This window comes from Malus domestica, chromosome 10 (assembly GCF_042453785.1).
Source record: "Malus domestica chromosome 10, GDT2T_hap1".
Lineage (NCBI taxonomy): Eukaryota > Viridiplantae > Streptophyta > Magnoliopsida > Rosales > Rosaceae > Malus > Malus domestica.
This window is the reverse complement of record NC_091670.1, coordinates 37,994,411-38,013,326: the sequence shown is the minus strand read 5'-3', so window position 1 is coordinate 38,013,326 and position 18,916 is coordinate 37,994,411. Positions and strand designations below refer to the sequence as shown.

The 18,916-nt window shown below is 36.3% G+C and overlaps 2 protein-coding genes across 3 annotated transcripts; one reads left to right on the top strand and one right to left on the bottom strand.

The window, feature by feature from the left end:
• Positions 1-3,419: 3,419 nt before the first annotated feature.
• On the bottom strand, positions 3,420-8,673 carry LOC103422350 (exonuclease 1). Its single transcript, XM_008360400.4, has 14 exons — positions 8,368-8,673; positions 7,517-7,636; positions 6,790-6,913; positions 6,523-6,660; positions 6,224-6,433; positions 5,943-6,118; positions 5,759-5,831; positions 5,522-5,633; positions 5,162-5,355; positions 4,955-5,009; positions 4,505-4,851; positions 4,361-4,412; positions 3,942-4,161; positions 3,420-3,861 (listed from the first exon to the last, which is right to left on the bottom strand). The coding sequence occupies exons 1-14, from the start codon at positions 8,526-8,528 to the stop codon at positions 3,768-3,770; spliced, it is 2,076 nt and encodes a 691-aa protein (XP_008358622.3). The 5' UTR covers positions 8,529-8,673; the 3' UTR covers positions 3,420-3,767.
• A 5,326-nt stretch (positions 8,674-13,999) lies between these two features.
• Positions 14,000-16,319, top strand: LOC103446225 (bidirectional sugar transporter SWEET2a-like). Of its 2 annotated transcripts, XM_008385308.4 has the most exons (6): positions 14,000-14,172; positions 14,917-14,953; positions 15,200-15,416; positions 15,519-15,674; positions 15,766-15,885; positions 15,997-16,319. In XM_008385308.4, exons 1-6 carry the CDS (start codon positions 14,112-14,114, stop codon positions 16,102-16,104), a joined length of 699 nt encoding a protein of 232 aa, XP_008383530.1. In that variant the 5' UTR covers positions 14,000-14,111; the 3' UTR covers positions 16,105-16,319. The 2 variants fall into 2 exon arrangements, with proteins under 2 accessions (XP_008383530.1, XP_008383531.1); XM_008385309.4 differs by lacking the exon at positions 14,917-14,953 and having other exon boundaries at positions 14,016-14,172.
• Positions 16,320-18,916: the final 2,597 nt, after the last annotated feature.

Below are 18,916 nucleotides of genomic sequence, written 5' to 3'. Positions count from 1 at the left end.
TTGCCCCCAAGAATTTCTTTTTGTATTCGACGTCAAGGCCGTTCAAAGCAAGCCTGACAAATTCGACTTCGGGTAAAGGCACTCGGCACCAATTCCTAGCCGATTTGAACCTGGTAAGATAATCCATTGGTGACTCATCAGATGCTTGAGCCATCCGTGCTAATGAAGAGACTGACATCTCTATCCCCGGTCGATAAAACTGCTCGTGGAACTTCTCGACCAACTCCTCCCAGTTTTGGATGGAATTAGGCGGGAGATTGATGTACCAGGCAAATGCTGAGCCGGTCAATGAAAAATTGAACAGCCGTAACTTGTGGAAATCACTATTAACATCTCCGCACTGCGCGGTGAAACGAGCCACGTGCTCCAACGAAGACAGAGACGATTCACCGGCAAAAAGACTAAAATCTGGGATGTTGAAACCCTTCGGGTATCCAAACGTTTCCACGTAAGCCGGGTACGGATGAATAAACTTGGGGAACTTCGGCCCTTTTTTCATGGCCGAGTCGATCATCCGCTGAACTTCGGTCATATCAACAGGTGTTGCTTCGACCCTCTGGTCGGTCCCGTCTGACCTACTATTCGACCCTCCCCCTTTCTCCAAGTTAATTGGTTTGAGCGGGGCAGGAATAGGCTCGGCCGGTACAATCGGTACCGGGTTGTTTCCTGGTAAACAATGTTGGCGAAGATCGAAAGGCCTGCTGCCACCAACTTGACTAACCAGCATTTCGAGCAGCCTGGTTTGTCGATCATTGGAACTGAGTATCGCGTCATACAGCTTGTCAATGCCTCGACTAAACGTTTGCTCGACTGACCGAGACTGCTCGTCCAGTCGCTTTCGAAGAAACGACCTTGTCGGTGGGTCAGATCCTTCACCACCATCCTCGTCACACTCTTCTACTATCCCTTCAGTGAGAATGCAGGTGTTCCTGTTAGGGATTTCTGGACCGCGGAGTTGACTGCCGAGATTAACTTCTCTCTCTCGGCGGGTCGCACTCGTGGACTCAGGTGTCACGGCGCTAAGGGGATTCTGCGCCTGTGGCACACTTTGTCCCGTGCTTTGATTCGGCAAATCGGCTGTCGACTTTCCCATAGTGGTTTTCTTTTTTATCGATCGTGTTTCAATTGGCATGAACTTCGTAGTTTAGCACTGGGTCCCACCGGGCGTGCCAAAATGTTGACCCTAGAAACTACAAAGCCTACGTGGCGCGCAGGTCGAGTAATTAATGAGCTAACTACGTCCTTCGGTGAATGCGGGGCGTGCCAACTCGTCGGCCGAGCTCGGCCGAGGAGTAAATTTGTTGATGTTGCGTTGGGTCGCCCTACTGACTTCTGCGTCTTGCGATTGCGGCCGAGAAAGGAACACGTCTCGGCCTCTTGGGCTCTCGAACCTGAAGACAAGGTTACTATTCTTACGAAGTTCAATATCAAATTCGGCTTTCAATGTGCCGAACGTAATAACTGTAACACCTCACTTCGCCGAGAAGGCTGATGAGATGACCTCGACCAATAAGGATTTAGAAACCCTTCTCGACCGAGACTTGGATAGGTAATCAATCGTTCTCGCCGCAGTGCTGTTGATGCCAACGGAAGATACTGCGAGACCGACTGACTCTATGGTGACAGAGCTATCTATGCCGACTTAAGATATCACCGGTTGCTTCCACAGTGCTGTTGATGCCAACGGAAGATGTGTCAGCGAAAAAGGAAAAAGAAAAATCACAAGTTGTGAGAGTTTGCGCAGGGCAATTTTGTATTGATTTGCAGCCCCTGATTTGTGTGAATGTGTTGTATTTATAGTAGCAGAACACCGAGCCCGAATTCCAATCTATTCGAACTAGGTTTCCTTCTCCGGATTAACATTACCTCGATCAGTCCTATCTCTGCTAGGACTACGAATCTAGTCCTTAACTGAGCCGGATTCGCTTTCTAGTTTTACTGATCTCGTCGAGAGTCCCTATTGTATTAGGACTCGACTTGCATTCTGATTTAACCGACCTAGGCTTGGAAGCCCATGAGCTGAACGCTCCATGACCCTTTCGCCGTACGGCTTCCCGGGCCGAGAGTGATTCCTCCCTCGGCCCAAACTGCTATTTTGGGCCCAAACACATACTCTTGTATTGTATCGTATTCCCTTTTTGTCAATTATATTCCAGAATTCTTGACAGTAAGAGTTTTTCTTGGAATTTGATTATTCCAATGAAGTCGTAGTGAGCATGTCAAATTCCAAGAGAACTCAGTACATTGTCAGCGATGCTTGGCACGAGCGAACCCTTCGAAGAGGATCCCGACATAAGAAAGGGTGACCGGCTTCTGTTGAGGATTTGGTACTTCGTAGTAACCGGTTGGATTAATATTAACAGTACACATGAAGATGATGTTGTTCCGATCAGAGAGACGTTACTTATGAAGAGCCTATCCTTTTAACTGACAGATTTTTTCCGTACAATACCAATTTCTCCGAGATCAGGACATTAGACGAAAGGGAACGACAGACAGAAGATATTGCTGCTGCTCTTTCTTTTTATTTGGATGTCCCGGGCAATGAGCAGCCACCTATAATTGCGAAAATATTCAAGGTGATTGATCAAGAGGCTGTCCCCAACCTGCTTATTGATGTGGTCATACACGATGTCACTCTGCGATCATTTAAACTGTTGATTCTTGGTCTGAAGCAAGTGAGACTTGATAGCTTGCCCGCTACGGAACAGAAGATGTCTTGTGCTATTTGTTTGGAGAATTTTTCTGACATAAGTGATAGCTTGGATGATCGTCACGATCAAAAGCTAATTCTTTGCTTGCCCTGCTCACACCTTTATCATAGACATTGCATGGCTCGGTGGCTGCTGACTAGTCACAGGGACCGTCCCGTGTGCCAAGATGGAGTGCCAATTGTGGGAGCTGGCCCAGAGCGACCAAAGAGGCTCCAATTTTCAGTTGGCCAGTACCCAACGCCAATTGCGCCAGTCAGTGAGCCTGAGCCGCCATCAAAACCCTTATGGCTGCAGATGGTTGATAAGCCGCACTTGGGGCGGCCTGATAAGGTGAAACTTCATGGCTGCCGGTGCTATGTTAACTGCTAGGGTTCTTTTCAGATTATTAGCTGATTAACTGTGGTCCAATAAAAGCCTTGGAAAAGTTGTTAATTGTTCAGAGCTTGTGTTTTGATCAACGGGGGAATCAGTTTATATGAAGATATATTTAATTGATTAAAAGGTCGTACCCAATGCACAATGCTCCCGCTTTACGCAGGGTCTGGGAGAGGTGAATGTTGGCTAGCCTTACCCCCATTTATAGAGAGGCTGCTCCCAAGATATATTTAATTGATTGCTTTGGAAAAAATTTCGATTTATGCGGTCAATATCTTCAGAATGTTTGCACAAAATTAGCCAAAAAATAATACAACTTTTGAAGGTATGTAGCTATAACAAGTTTAACGAATCAATATTGCAACATTGTGAACAACAGTTACAACATTGTGTATAATTGTATTCCATTCAATCCGAAAGAGCTTATAAATGACATTACAAGAACAACAAACAACAAACAACGAAGAACGACGCTGATGGAAGATTAACCTAATGCACCCGCAAGTCCAAAATTAGCATTCGAAGAATCTGTGATTGCTACCACATAACAAAATTGCAGATAAACAAACGAAAGCCAAGTTGAAAATCCCTCCCCACTCACCTGGAAAAATTGTCTTCAGAGCAATTACTATAACTGAAAAATGGATCACATGGATGCTCACAGCCTCACTGTTTTGCTTAAACAGGTCTAAAACAGCGTTTGCGTGATGCTGCGGAAGTTTTCTGAATACTTGGTATATATTCAAATTTGCTGAAGTCAACAACAGTTGGTCTGCAATAAACAAAGATCAAGTCATTCATTTTAGCGCAATGAACATTAAGATTGGATCGTCCATACACAACAGGGATTACCTATTGGTACTGGTGTTTTGGACATCTTTCAAAGGAGCACGAAGACCACTTGCACGAGAACCAGACGAGGAAAATCTAAATGATGATATTACTGATACAAAATTTTCCACTGATTTCTCTGCTATATCTGAATAACGGCCTAAATGGGAAATATTGGATGCGAATTTTCCTTCTTCATTTGTGTCTGTAACTGCCTTGTTCAGGCTAGATGCACAGGGACCTACATTGAAGAAACAAAACAAAATATTTGCTCTGATGAAAGATTCAATACGTTATAATATTAATAAGCTTGGCATTAGCATGGATCTGTAAGTGAACAAGAGAAGCTTATCTTGAACAGTTAATAAAAAGCATATCGAATAACTTGATTTCGAAATTAGGGTGCTCAACTATTTTTTTGAGTTTCGACTAACACTTACCATCATCAGGAAGGGACGCACTGATACACAGTGGTTTGGGTTTCACATTCTCCTGAAGCAGTTAAACAATAGTGTTTTTATAAGAAAAATAATCATAAACAAAAACATTCTAAGCATAAAATCAGAGGAGAGAAAAACACCTACCACTTGAACATTGTCATGTGGGGAGGTTCTCCTTTTAGCGACTTTTCCATTAAAATAGCTGTTCTCAAAATGAGTACTCTCAGGAACTGCATCCTTGTGCATATCAATAGCAAGATCATCCTTCAGCAATCGCTTTTCCTGATTGTGTTCACTGATTGACTTATCCTTGAAATAAGAACTCCTAACAATGACCTTTCTGTGCTCCGTTCTTGTCTTACCACCCTCAACTGTGTCTGGGGCATTCTTACATTCACGCTCCCTATGCAGCGTTACACAAGGCTTATGGATAGAATGTCTGGGCAATTGCAACAATGTATTTTCTGGACTTCGTCTCACGCGCACCATGTCTTTCAATGTCAGGAACACAAATTCAAGTGAGTTGTAACTACTAGTAACCAGAAAACTAAAAATGGATCCATGAAGTTATCAAGGGGGAAACTATATCCTTACCATGATTTTGAGATTCTATTGAATCAGGGACATCAGTGTCGAATTCATCTTCTACCTAGAAAAGACAGATAAATTATGAAGTGTAACGACAGTTGATTAATAAGTGATCCTAGAAAAGACAAGATAATTTATAAGGAGTAACGACAGTTGATTAATAAGTGATCTTCGAATAACAATTATCATATCACACCCATTTATGAAACTCACTGAATCACTGGGAGGTTCATTTCCCATGTTGTCAGAGTTAACAAGGGATGACTCTGAGCAGTTTGTTTTATACGAAACATCATCCGCAGAGGCAATTTCATTGGGACTGAGAGAAGAGTCATCAACCGGACTTGGAGAATCAGGTGAGTTCCGTGGAGCCGTGAATTTTCTCTTTGCTTCAAGAGAGGCAAAGCCTTTAGTTGTCAAAGAAAAACTGCAGAACTTGAGCCCAAGCACAATATAAGCTACAAAAATGCAATACTGTGAACATTATTTTTATACTGATTCTTTAGCACAATATACTGAATTAAAACCTAGATAATCTAATCAAGCTTAAGAAAAAAGGGATTCAAAGGATACAAAAATATTTAGTCAGGAGGTTATTCTGCACAGGCAAATCCAGCCTTTTATTTATCCTTCCAAGATTGACATTTTTAGGTTGGTAAGTTCTGTCGGCACTAACGTTCATTTCCTGATCCCGCAAAGAGAAAAGAAGAAAACCTACTTTAGTCTCATTACGACTAAACTAACACACAGACAATTGAAGAAAATCAATCGGAAAAAAAAAAAACCTTATGGAAATCGCACAGAGGATACCTGGAATGGCATTTTAGTAAATGGATCAATATCACCTTCTGCTATACCTTTAGCTATATGCTGTGATATCGATGTATTTCAGGTTAAGGCGTAATCTTATGCATTGAAAAGAATAGATGGAAGTAATGAAACAATAAAAGAAAGTAATAAGATGGTTGACTGAGATGAATAGTATAAAGGATATGGTCCTAAGAAGTCAAAATCATCCACAACATGATCAGACATTTCAGACAAGTATACAATATCTTGAGAAACGGGATCATAAACCCGTTGATGCTGGAAGGTCAATATTGCCTTCTTGAATGATTCTTCATATAGGGGAGGAACTGAAGCAGTACTGTACTTTAGGTGCTTAATTACCTGAAATCGGACAGTCATCAGTTACAGTTACTTTAAAACAAAATTATTCAAATGATGCCGGTCTGTTTTCCGAAATTTAAAGAATGGATGAATAATAAACTTCACCTTATCATAACTTGTGAACTTTTTTATGAGGGCGTGTGCCCTTTTCAGTCCCATTCCAGGCAACGACTGTAAATAGTCACAACCACTCAGAATACACATCTCCAGAAGCATCTGTTTTGTGAATCCAGAAAAACTCAAGTCCTTGTTCCGATGTAGCATGGAATACTGAAACTCAACTCCTTGCCCAAATTTATCCATTTTAAAGATAATCTGGATTACAAAAAGAATTATCATATCACACAGAGAAATTTCTAATAGTAAAGAAAAGAAAAGTGGTCTGTGCTATACAGATAGCTAACCCTGGGGCATCCGAATGGTATCAGATCTGAGTCCTCGGTGATTACGGCTTCTACCTGCTTGCTGACAGCCAAGAACGTCATTTGAGCATCTGCCTCGTAAGGAGCCACCACATAACATACATTCTCTTGCTTTAACACCTTCAAGGAGCAACAGTATCAACAAGAGAGGAGATAAAATTCTGTAGAGCTAACGATAAACATAAATCCCTACGAAGATCTGATACTCTAAGTAGCTAGTGATCTTTAACCCAAAAGCGACTTTTTTACCTGGATTAGCTCACGTGCAATTGAAGGTGAAATGTCAACAGCTTTTTGGTAGCAATCATAAGCAGCAGCAGAATTTCCGTTGGACTCATGCTCAATGGCACGTGCAAGATTTTCCTTTCTCGCCCTGTGTAAGGAGAACACAAAACAGTTCCTAAATTGAGTTATCCATGAACCACACATAAACCTTAAGAGGCAAACACCAGTCTCTTATGTATTAGATCTATCAATTAATAAGGTTAGAAGAGAAGGATCAGTAGCTCAGCCTCATGTTGCAGAGACAAACCAATCATGCGTTAAAGATCGGAAGCTTGCCAAATGTAGTAGAAATGACATAGACAGGGTGGTCTTTTAATGAAAGGTTTGAGTTGAGAAATCCAATCCCCATACAAGGGAAGCGAAAGAAAAAATATTAAGAGGTTGAGTTGGATATATCTGCCCATATAATCCATTGGCTACAAACACAAACTTATGCACTAATGGTTTCAGTTTATCTCTAAGGGTGTCCAAACATCCATCAGCATAAGCATTCAAAAGTTTATCAAGGATTTAGACATCCTAAATAGTGGATCAAACCTAAGCTAATATTAATTAGTCAATTCGTTACATATCTGACACTATTGAAAAATTAAATGTCATCAAGGATTTATGCAACCTACTCCAAAACAAAGAGCAAATATAATATGGATTACAACCAAGTTGAATTAGAATAAAAGAGATGCCACCATACCTTCCACGTTTGTTCTCCTGTTCAATCTTCATTGGTAGAAGTCCGCCATCAAATACAAGAATGGGTTTAACACCATAATGCCGCAGCAGGTTTACTCGATGCATACAATAGTCAATGTGCCTAAAATGGGAATGAAATGCAAACGAATCATATATAACAGAAAATCTACTTATATAATCAACCGCGCTAAACTTCAAAGAAGCTTTGAGATAATAAATTATTTCATCTTTGAATCCTACTTTTTGAAATTAGTACTTTTGGATCCATAAAATCACTGACTACAAAGAAAATGCAGGTAGCTTCTTATCAGTGAACTTCATAGGACGGAAGTGATTTCAATTCTTCGTGTACATACTGTTCAATAAGTAGTTGATTTACCAAAATTAGTGTTTTTTTGTCAATTTACTTAGAAGCGAGAACAATGACTGAAAAAGTGAGATAATACCGTAATGGTGAAAAGCACCCAACAAATGCAAGTAATCTGAAAGCAAAAGAGGGAAAGGGATCACTTTAAAAACCCATTTTGTCCTTTCCTATAAGCTCACTGCCAAATTCTGGTTCTTTTATCTCAAATTCTTAAAATTGGTGAAACACAAATAACAATAATTTCATCTACTGAACACCAGAAACAGCTCCGCAAAAGACCGATCATTATTCATGAAAAAACACATCGGAATGCTCGAACCAAGACGACCCATCATCGAATTTGCATCAAAATGGTCAAAACAAGAAGAACCCATCATCACATTTTCGTAAAAGCATCGAAATTTGCAGCTAATTCATGTCAGAACGACCAGCAAACAAAAACCCAAAATCCCAATCCGACAAATGCGATGAAAAAAATGAGAAACCTGGAGGTGGGTATGCCTTTGCAGAGGTCTTTGCTGCAGGACAAGGCGCCTTTGTGAAGCCAAGAGTAGGTATCCACCGCCACGCAGGTGCCCTCCAAGTCCTTAATGTGGATTGGCGCCATTATCGATTTAAGTAGCGGCAGTAGCCCTTGAATCCCCATCTTCTTTCTTCTCAATGTCGCACGCTATGATCTGTTCAAAATGGCTTCATCTACTAATTAGAGAGAGAGGGAGGGTTTATTGGGAAGACCAAGGGTTAGGAAAAAGAACATGGCGGGAAACCTTACGGGAAATGTTGTGTTTGGCGGGGGAGGAGTTTTCTGTTTTAGTATTTTAAATGGCAAAGGTCAGCGTTGTTGACCAATACAAAAATGGTATAGCAGCCCAATATTGTAGCCCAGATTTATTGAATATTTGAATAGCAGCCCAATGTTGTAGTCCAAATAGATACCAGCAGCCTGTAATGCGCATTATTGATTAAAAAAAAAAAACTTTAACGAAAAGCTCCGGGTACTGTTTACTTTAACAAAAAATCATATTTTTACACTAAAAAGTCAATCCTGATACTATTCACTTTACCCTTTATTTTGTCCTTATCGTTAAAACTCAAAGTTTGCAAGCCCTTTTCATTAGTTTTCCTTAAAAAAAAAAATTAAGTTTTGACGAAACATTTCTGTACTGTTCACTTTTAACGAAAATTATATTTTTACTCTAAAAAGTTACTCCTGGTACTATTCACTGACAACATCTTTTTGTCCTTTTTATTAAAACTCAAAGTTTTTAAGCTCTTTTCATTAGTTTTATTTTAAAAAAAACATTACACTTTTACCGTGTTTTGTATACCACATTACACTGGAGCTAAAAATGTGATACAAAAAAATGTTAGCACCTTCCTGGATACCTGCTATAATAGTTCTAAAAGACCCTTAGAGAGTAGTGCTTGCCCCTCTTCTAGACCCCTCATCTGATCTGATCTGATCCCACAAAGTCAGGTTCTCGCGTACTTGTGCCCAAAGCGAGTTTGGTTTGAGTCTTCATCGATTGTGTGGCAGAGCAAGCCCTCTAGCGGTAATCGAACTTAGCTATCTTTATTGACACAACGCGAGCACATCCGATAAACATCTGGCATCTCCAACTATTTTTTTGATAGAGCAAATCCAGGCTTCCAATTGTCATACCATAGTTAAATGGTTGAGCCGTCTCCTACTAGGTACTTGATCTTCCCACGGCTATGCTTCTAAGTTTGAGTATCTTCCTCCGTACCCAAGAGCAATCACCCGGTGTTTTCAACTCCCAAAAGATTAAAAAATTGTATTTTATATTAGAAAATGATTTTCACGTACTCATTTTCTCTTTCTGCACATTGAATTACTTTATTTATGTATCTTGAGTCCTTGACTCTCGTTTGATTTATTCCATTTAATGGCAAAAAATAAAAAATAATGTCGCATGAGAATGTGTTTGAAATCACTTGTGTGGGAATAATTCATTTTAATAGAACTAAACAAAATTATCATGTACCCATCTCTTCTCTTCCTCATCTAATTCATTAGTGAGAAATGTGTAATTACTTAGTTGGAGTGCCAATAATAACTCTTTCATTTTTCTGTTAATTTCTTACATGTAATGCACTTGACCAACTTTTAAGAGCATATGCATCAATAAAATGCTAACTTCACAAAGAGAATTAGTAAATACTTGAAACTCTATAATTGAGATATGAGAAAGAAAAAAATACAATTAGTAATAAAAACTTAACATGCAATAGTTCACAAAATGAACAAAACTACGCTCAATTTGACTAACGTTCAGAAGGAGGGGGGGGGGGGGTCGGAAAGGAGAATATTGCTACAAATTTTTTAAGAACTCATGGCGAAATTGAAATTCAAAATAAAACAAGGCCTACAACTCAAAAGCATTGCTAAATTTTTGCTCTTAGTTTTATGAAATAAAGTACAATAAATTAAGAAAACTATTATTAGCATAAAAAAAAATAAGGGACACTTTAGATGCGGTCCCTAGCTATCAATATTATTTGATTGAAACCTTGTTAGTTTTTAGTTTTTGATTGAGGTCTCTGACATTAATGTAATAATGTAAGTTACTATATTTTTTTAATTAAAAACTAAAAATTGAAATTTGTAATTGTTTATATTAATGAGATTTTAAATAAAACCCATAATTTATGGGATTAAAAATAATAAAATATAAATTATACTCTCTATTATATTGTGTGTGTGTGTACATATATGTATGGGTACATTAACCAAAACATGGATACATTCTCAAATCAACGAAAAAGAAGGTACTCATATAAGTTTAAACATAGATTAAAAAATTTGAATGGATTTTATATTTAAAAAAGGTTACATTTTACATATAACAAATTGATATATTTGAGAATGGGTACATTTAAGATTAAAAAAATTGAGAATCTTTTTATATATATAAAAAAAAACTAATAGGTACAAACTTAATTTAATTTAATTTTTTATTATTTTAGAAATATTTGAATTGAAAATTAATTAGAAGTTTAATAGAGGTGTGAGTATTAAACCCTAAATTAATTACTAATTTTTATATTAAAAAATTGTATAATAAACATGTAAATTCATAATCACATTAATGCTAGGGACTTGAATCAAAATTTGAGAACTAATAAGGTCCTAGTCAATGAACAGTGAAAACTAGGGACCGAATACTAATTTTTCCAAAAAATAATCTTATTTTGCACTTCTCAAAACTATAAAAAAAAATTCTAATCATAGAACTTTTGGAGTGCAAAATGATATTTTTGGAATGCCAATAACAATTCTCTAAATTAATTAACTTTATTAGTTTAATTAATGGTAAGAAACAAGCACATGAACGACAACATTATACACCTTTGCTATATTGTTCGATAGCCAATTGTTAATGAAAATCATATGTCTTGTCTTAAACAAAGGATGAAATAAGAACATGGGATCGATGCCAACAAGTAAAACATGCCGAGGAAGCATGGCCGAATGAAACCTGCATCATTGCTTTGTTGTGTCCATGTGTATGTTCATGTCCGATGCAATGATTCACCACATATGCAATATTCGTTTAATATAAATATGAAATCATAGGTTTTTACAAAAACAACAAAACTAGCTAGAATTGAAACATGTGAGAGGTGCAAATAAGAACGCCAAAGAGAAGCAATAATTGAAATTAAATGAAATAATTGATCCTTCTAGTGTATAAAATAAATGAAGAAAAAAAAAATCCTCAAATGGTGGATCCTATCATTCATGATTGATTTCAAATCAAACCATGATCAATGACGAGTACACTCGTGAACATAGCCCAGTACACAAAGTGTAGAAATACATTGGTTGGAAATAAAATAAAATAAAAATTCAACCAATTATTATTGCATTTGGTGTATCGCGCCTTTTTCCCGGCTTACTAAAAAAAATTCTCATCCTTTGGACCCTTCATTAATCTTAGCTTGCACCTTGAAAATTTTACGAGCATCTTAAATTCATATGAGAAATTATAGGAAATAATAGATCCTTATATTTCATAAAAAAAAAAAAAAAATTTAAATCTTGAACATGATGGATCCTATAAAGATTTCGATCAAGCCATGATCGATAACGAGCACACTTATACTCCTTTGGACCCTTCCTTAATCTGAACTTTCACTAAGAAATTTTTATGAGCATTTCAGATTCTTATGATAAATGAATTTTTGCACTCTTGTTTTTTTTTTCTTCCTTTTGCATCACTTCATTTATATTTTATAGTTCTCTTTTAATTTATTCAGTTTTACAATCAGAGAAAATGAGATGAGTGTAAGGAGAACAAATATCATTTTCCAATCTATTTTGGTGATTGTTATAGAAATATAGTTTATTTTGTGAAGATGAAAATAGGTAGTACATGTGGCGTGCCGCTCTTATAAGAAATGGCGACCTTTGCATCATAGCGGAACCAACATGGGTCGGATAATAACACTCTTAACATAGAAGGTTAATTATCATTTTATGCAAGTGGTTGCACAGGTAACCTGGTCAACCCTCTTTCAACTTTTTCTATTTAACCAGCCGACACTTATTCTCTCATGTAAAATATGTTCAGGGACCAACTCCAGGACGAATTAGGTATGAAAGATCCATTTTGAAGACTTGATGAAGTGTACATTGGAGATAAAAATTTGATGAAGATCACATGTACTGTAGTTTGTTGTCCTACTCAATGTTTGCCGACCATAAAAGAACACTTCTGCATATTCCAATATTCTTTCGGATGTTTAATTTAAAAGGGTAATGTTAGGGGAAATCAAAATTTAAATTAAATTTACAAACGAAATGATGTGTCATCAATAGGAAAGAAGCACGTTAATTAACACTTAACTAATAATTCAATTATCAACATCTACATAATTTGATTTGCAAATTTTAATTTAAAATTTGCATCTTCCTAACATTATTCAATTTAAAATCTCAAACGTTCAGAATTAAAATAGATAAAATGCATGAGGGCACAGTCACCGCAAGGCATACATTTGTATGCAAGTGACAAGCAGCCAATAGGCAACACTACTAGAAGTTTCCGTTGGCTCTGAAAATTCTATAAAGATCTGAACCAACGATGATTGACATTTCCTAGTTGTATCACTCGCGTCTCCATATATGTAGAAAGAATCTCGAGTAAGGTGCCAGTACGTGGTCGGGGTTGTGCTACCACTCACTACTAAGCTGTAAGGCGGCTGAAGATGGAACAAATATGAGTCTGATAAACCAAAACACACGTGCATGTTGTGAAGAAAGTTTTCAGTAGTGTGCCGGGAACACAACTCATACATCAAGTGTCATAATACAAGTAATTGGATACTTAAAAATGAAAATTTTCAATTACTTGATGCAGTGGATTATACTCCCGAGACACTAACAAATTTCTCCATATTGTGCTTATGTGTGGCTGCAAGGTGGAAAGAACCAATCATTTTAAGTGACGAAAGTTCTGCCAAAGGGCAGTGAAAGAACTAATGATTGCAAAGTTCAGTATAATTTGCAGTAACATGCATTGAGAACAATCGGTTTCCAATTTTTATAGGTCCCATTTTATTTATTATTATTTATTTGAATTAGAGACGTAGAGAAAATATAAGGGCGAAAATATGAACGAATAATGATTGAGGGAGGAAGAAGAAATGAAGGGAATATATACCATATAAATTTCTTTCACTCTTCTTCCACCATTATTCCTCCACCCTTCTTTAAGACTATCTATCCATCCTATCTCTCACACACTTTCTCTCTATCTATAGCACAAACAATAAAAGTAAAAACCTAAAAATGGAATTATCTTTTCCATAAATATTTAAGTTTAGCATGTAGTTGGATATCATTAGCTTCACAAAAGATTGATTTGTACGAGTTTGATTCACAGTTGTAGTAGTTTGCCCTGTTTAGTACGTGACGTCCCTTTTTTGCGGGTATATTGGCTGTTGCAAAATATCATCTTTATAAACATCCTGTCAGTTGTAAAAACACAAACACAAACCATAAATGAACACATAAAAAATATTAAAAAAAGTTGGTGGTAAATAACACATACTCCCTGTTATATGTAACAAGAAATACATCTATAAATAGCTTCCCCTTTGGATTGTTAATGTCCACAGCTACAATAGAAAAGAGAGAGAAAGCTTCTGCTTGGTGAATACATACATTTTCTTAAGCAGAAGTTTTGATAATCGATAGTTCGATATGTTGCCAATTGGATTGTCTTCTGTTTATCTATGGTTCAGTACTGCAGCCGGCATTGCTGGTATACCTTCTTCATTTTTACACAATGCATCTTTATATATATATATATATATATATATTTGCTTAGAACTTCTTCTATGCATTCATATGCTTTAAATACAGGTTTCTGGTTCATGAAGCACAACCATGCATGAATTTTTTTAATGACTTCATATCATAGTACCGTTGCGGATTAGAGCTAATCCGATGTGATAATAATTTTTAAAGCTAGTATGTATAATATGTCAATTATTTGTTTTATTTACTGTATATAACTGTCATATGATAGGAGTTCTTTTTTTGCTACAATAGTCAGGCTAAACCCAAATCCAAACCAATCTCAGCAAGTTTATCAGGCGCAAATTTTCCTTCCCTAAAAATATGTTGAATAATCTGGCATCTATCACCATTGATCAAGGCCTTACAACTAGCAACCAAATTGAAACTTTTATTGTCCTTAATTATACGAAAGAATTGTTTTACAAGTTAAAACCATTTATTCTACTTTTTGGAAACTTTTATACTTTGACAAAAAATTACCTGTGAAAATATAATCATTGTTCAACTTCTTGTATGAAAATTAAAGTATATTATTGGTAAAAAAATATATATATAAAAATACAAAAAAAAAAACAAAAAAAAAAAAAACCTTTGGCTGATCAATGAAAGTATGTATAACAAGAGTGATCGGGGAGATATGCAAGTTTGACCCAAAAATGATTAGATATGCAAGAAACATTCTAACACCCATCTCTGTCAACTGCAGGCAATATCTGTGCAATTTCGTTGTATGTGTCACCAATGTAAGTTTTAAAAAAAAGGGTAATACTAAGGAGACAAAATTTACAAACTAAATGATGTGTTATCAATAAGAATGAGCACGTTTATCAATACTCAAGTAATAAACTAATTATCAACTTCCATATCTTTTAATTTCTAAAATTTAGTCTCACTAGCATCCTTTAAAAAAGGGAATTCATTAAAATTTTCGCTTACCCCAATGATTTATGCACTTCCCACTCACTTTTGAATCTTTTATGTTCTTTCAGGCCAACATTTAAAAGAATTATCACAAACAAGTCAACAGAACAATTCTCAGGATTGCCTTACATATATGGTCTTTTAAATTGCTTGATATGCACATGGTATGGCCTGCCTATAGTGAAGAGTGGTATTATAATGGTGGCTACAGTCAATTCAATCGGAGCTGTTTTCCAGTTAGTCTACTTGATCATTTTCATTACTTACGCCGAAAAATCAATTAAGGTAATTATAAATCCCAAAATCTACCTACTCTTCTTAAGATCAAGTCCCTTTTACAACTCTGCATGACTGACTACGTGTTGTTCTTCAAAATGTTCATTGCAGCTGAGGATATCGGGATTGCTCGCAGCAGTTTCTGTTCTTTTTGCGGCTGTTGTACTTGTGAGCTTAAGACTTGTAGCCCATGAGAGGGAACTGTTCGTTGGATATCTATGTGCTTTTTCAGTAGTTTCAGTGTATGCTTCGCCGTTGTTTATCATCGTAAGTTCGTGTGGAATAATTCTCACTCAGATTGCTTTCAGATTGTGAAATTTCTTCTCGCTGATTTCGTTTCACATATACCCTTTTTCAGAATTTGGTGATCAAAACAAGAAGTGTTGAGTTCATGCCATTTAATCTTTCTCTTGCAACTTTCTTGGTGAGTTTCTCTTTCTGTGCATACGGAGCGTTGCAGGGCGACCCTTTTGTCTATGTAAGTATTCTTTTTCCTTGGACGAATTTCAGCAGTTATATTATCACCCTAAACAGCAACAACATCACACTTATATAACTTATTAACTTGTATTTATTATTTTTCATGCAGATCCCAAACGGTCTCGGTACAATTTTAGGGTTTGTCCAGTTGGTTCTGTACTCCTACTATAGCAAAATGTCTGGAGATGATGACTCAAGAGAACCACTGCTTGCTTGATTTCGGATGCGTGCGTGAACGAACTTACTGGACTAGTTAAAACTCAATGCAGTAAAATCAAAGCCCTAGGTCATAAATTGTGATAGTGAGAACAATATCAAGAGATTATGAAGGGTTTGGAGTTGCTACGTGATGCACAGAAGCATCTCACGCGTCTATCAATAAACAAGATCACAAGAGGGTCATATTAGCCCTAGGTCAACTTTTGGATTATTTCCGCAATTAGCACTGTTTATCTTCTCATATCTTCTCTTAGTTGTTAATTATTTACTTAATTAGGAAAATGTTGTAATATTTCCATTTATTATTGTACTTTTAGTATTTTCCTAAGGAGTCTAGGGTTGTCACCCTCTGTAGCCTAGCCTTGTAATTCATTATTCAGTTTACGTCGAGTTGATGTTGAATTTATAAAATATCTTTACCACTGTCAACTAACGGTAGCAAATTAATCTATTGGGTTGTTAACCCATTGAGATCCATATTAGTTTTTTTTTTTTATGTTTTTTTTTAATGAAACAATAGATTTTGTTAGATTATTATAGCCACCGACGGATTCAAATCCACACAGTCATGCAAGGGCTCAACTCCTTTCCACCATTATGGTAAAATGTCACTTACTAAGATCCATTTTAGTTTGATTTCACCTTAATTTCACCATTATCACCACTACCAATCTCACTTTATATTATGGTGATATCGAATTAAACGGGTCTTAACAGGTACCTAACAACTCAATAAGTTGATTTACCACCCCTACCGTGAACTTTGTCCCGCTAATTCTTACATATGTGCATTGGCGCTACCTGCATGTGCTGTGTTAGACAAGGGATAGAAAAACTACTAGTAAGTAGAGTTATAACCTGATAACTAATTATTGAATAACACCAAGTTTTCATGTAAATTAGCTCTTTCAACCCATTTTTCATCTAATATTATAATACCATTAAATAAATTACAATTTAATTTTTCAACAATCCTCCACCTGAATTACAAAATTAAGAAGAATTTGAAATACATGTGCACAAGAGATGTATGTAGACAGGTGTATTTAGACCTGAACCTATAAGAGTACTTGAAGAGACTTATCAGATTTATCTGTAGTGGTTATACAATGATCTTGAATTAATCACCATTAGTATAAACTCAAACAATGCGAATTTTACATCTCCCATCCTATTATATTATAGTTCGTGTTTTATTTTGGTTCTCATGATGAAATGTATAGTTGTCTTAACTTATTTGCAATAGTAAATAAGAAAAAAAACTTATTTGCAAACCCATGTCTAACCAGTTTGTCTATTCAACCTATAATATCCAATCAACTAGGTTAAGTTCTCACACTTGATGATTAATTCATTAAGTTTGGCTTTTTTCTCATTCCTTTCAATTATCAACTTACTTTCTAATTAAATCTCTAATAATATTTGGATCTATTGGCTTGATTAAGGTCAATACCAATTTCTGTTGTCTTTTGTCACAACTCAAAGTCACAGTCATCGTCAAAACTAAAATGATTTGGGGCAAAAATTCACCTTTTTATTGGGTAAAAATATGAATATTAAAATAAAAATGGCAAAATTCCATAAAATTTGCCTTTACGAATAAGTAGTTGTCATATTCTTTGACCAATCTTTCCAAACACTAACTTTTTCTTCAAAACAAAAAATGAAGTTAGAAAGACTTCTTCATGACACATTTTGCTCAACTATTATAAGGTCAAAACCCACACAACCTCAAAGAGTTTGGTGTAATTGTGTGAACTCCCTGAACCTTTTTTTTCTTCCCAAGTTTGGAGTGGCCAAACTGGCCTTTTGTGTTAGCGCTTGATATATTTTGCCTTATTTCCTTGGAGAGGCCAAACTATATCTTGGGAGAGAGGTCATGTCGAAAATGAATGCATGTGCTCAGAAAAGTTTTATTACACAATTTTGCCACAGCATTATCATTGCCTACAGTTTGACAATATCCGATGCGATCGGTTGGCAACTTACATATGATCACTTCGGAATATTCGAAAGTATATGGCTGCATCATTCAAAGGAAACGAAATCCTTTAAGAGAAAGGATCTTCCTTTTTCTAAAACATTGAAGATTAGTTGTGGGGCTCATATTACATCAAATTTCAATAATCCAAACCGTCTATTTTTTAAAGTACACCTCATAGATCATCCTTACAAAATATTAGCCAAGTGCAAATATTTAAGACATCTAAATAAGTTTAAAGAAATTAACAAACACTTTGTTCTATAAGAAATAATGAAATTTCATCGTGATAATTAAATAGGCAAATGGTTTCGGATTGAATTGAATTTTTGCAAAGATAATCTATGAATCAAGACGTACAAAGTAGGTTCAGATCATTGAAAGTTGATGTGGAGTGAATTCCACAACTAATCCCCCTTTTTTTTTTTCAAAAAATAGAAATCCCTTTCCATAAGGGCCTACACACACACATATCCTCTTAGTGAGAAAAATAATATTGAAGCATTCACGAATTTTAAGTTGGTATCACGAGCCTAGGTTAGAAATTAGAAAAGAAAAATAAAAACTTGTCGTCAAGCCGCCGTTCAGCCGACTTCCACCGACAACCTACGTCATTGCTCTCTGTCGTCGCTGCTCTCAAAGTTCAAAATCCTAACTGAACTCCTTCGAAAAATTTGTCACCATGGAAGACGAGAGAAATTCATCGAAACGCAACCCGATGTTGTTGCACTGGCAACTCGAAATCATCCTCACCGAACATGTGATCATTGTGGCAAACCTGGCCACTCCAAATCTCGTTGCTATGAGACTGTGGGCTATCCAGAATGAT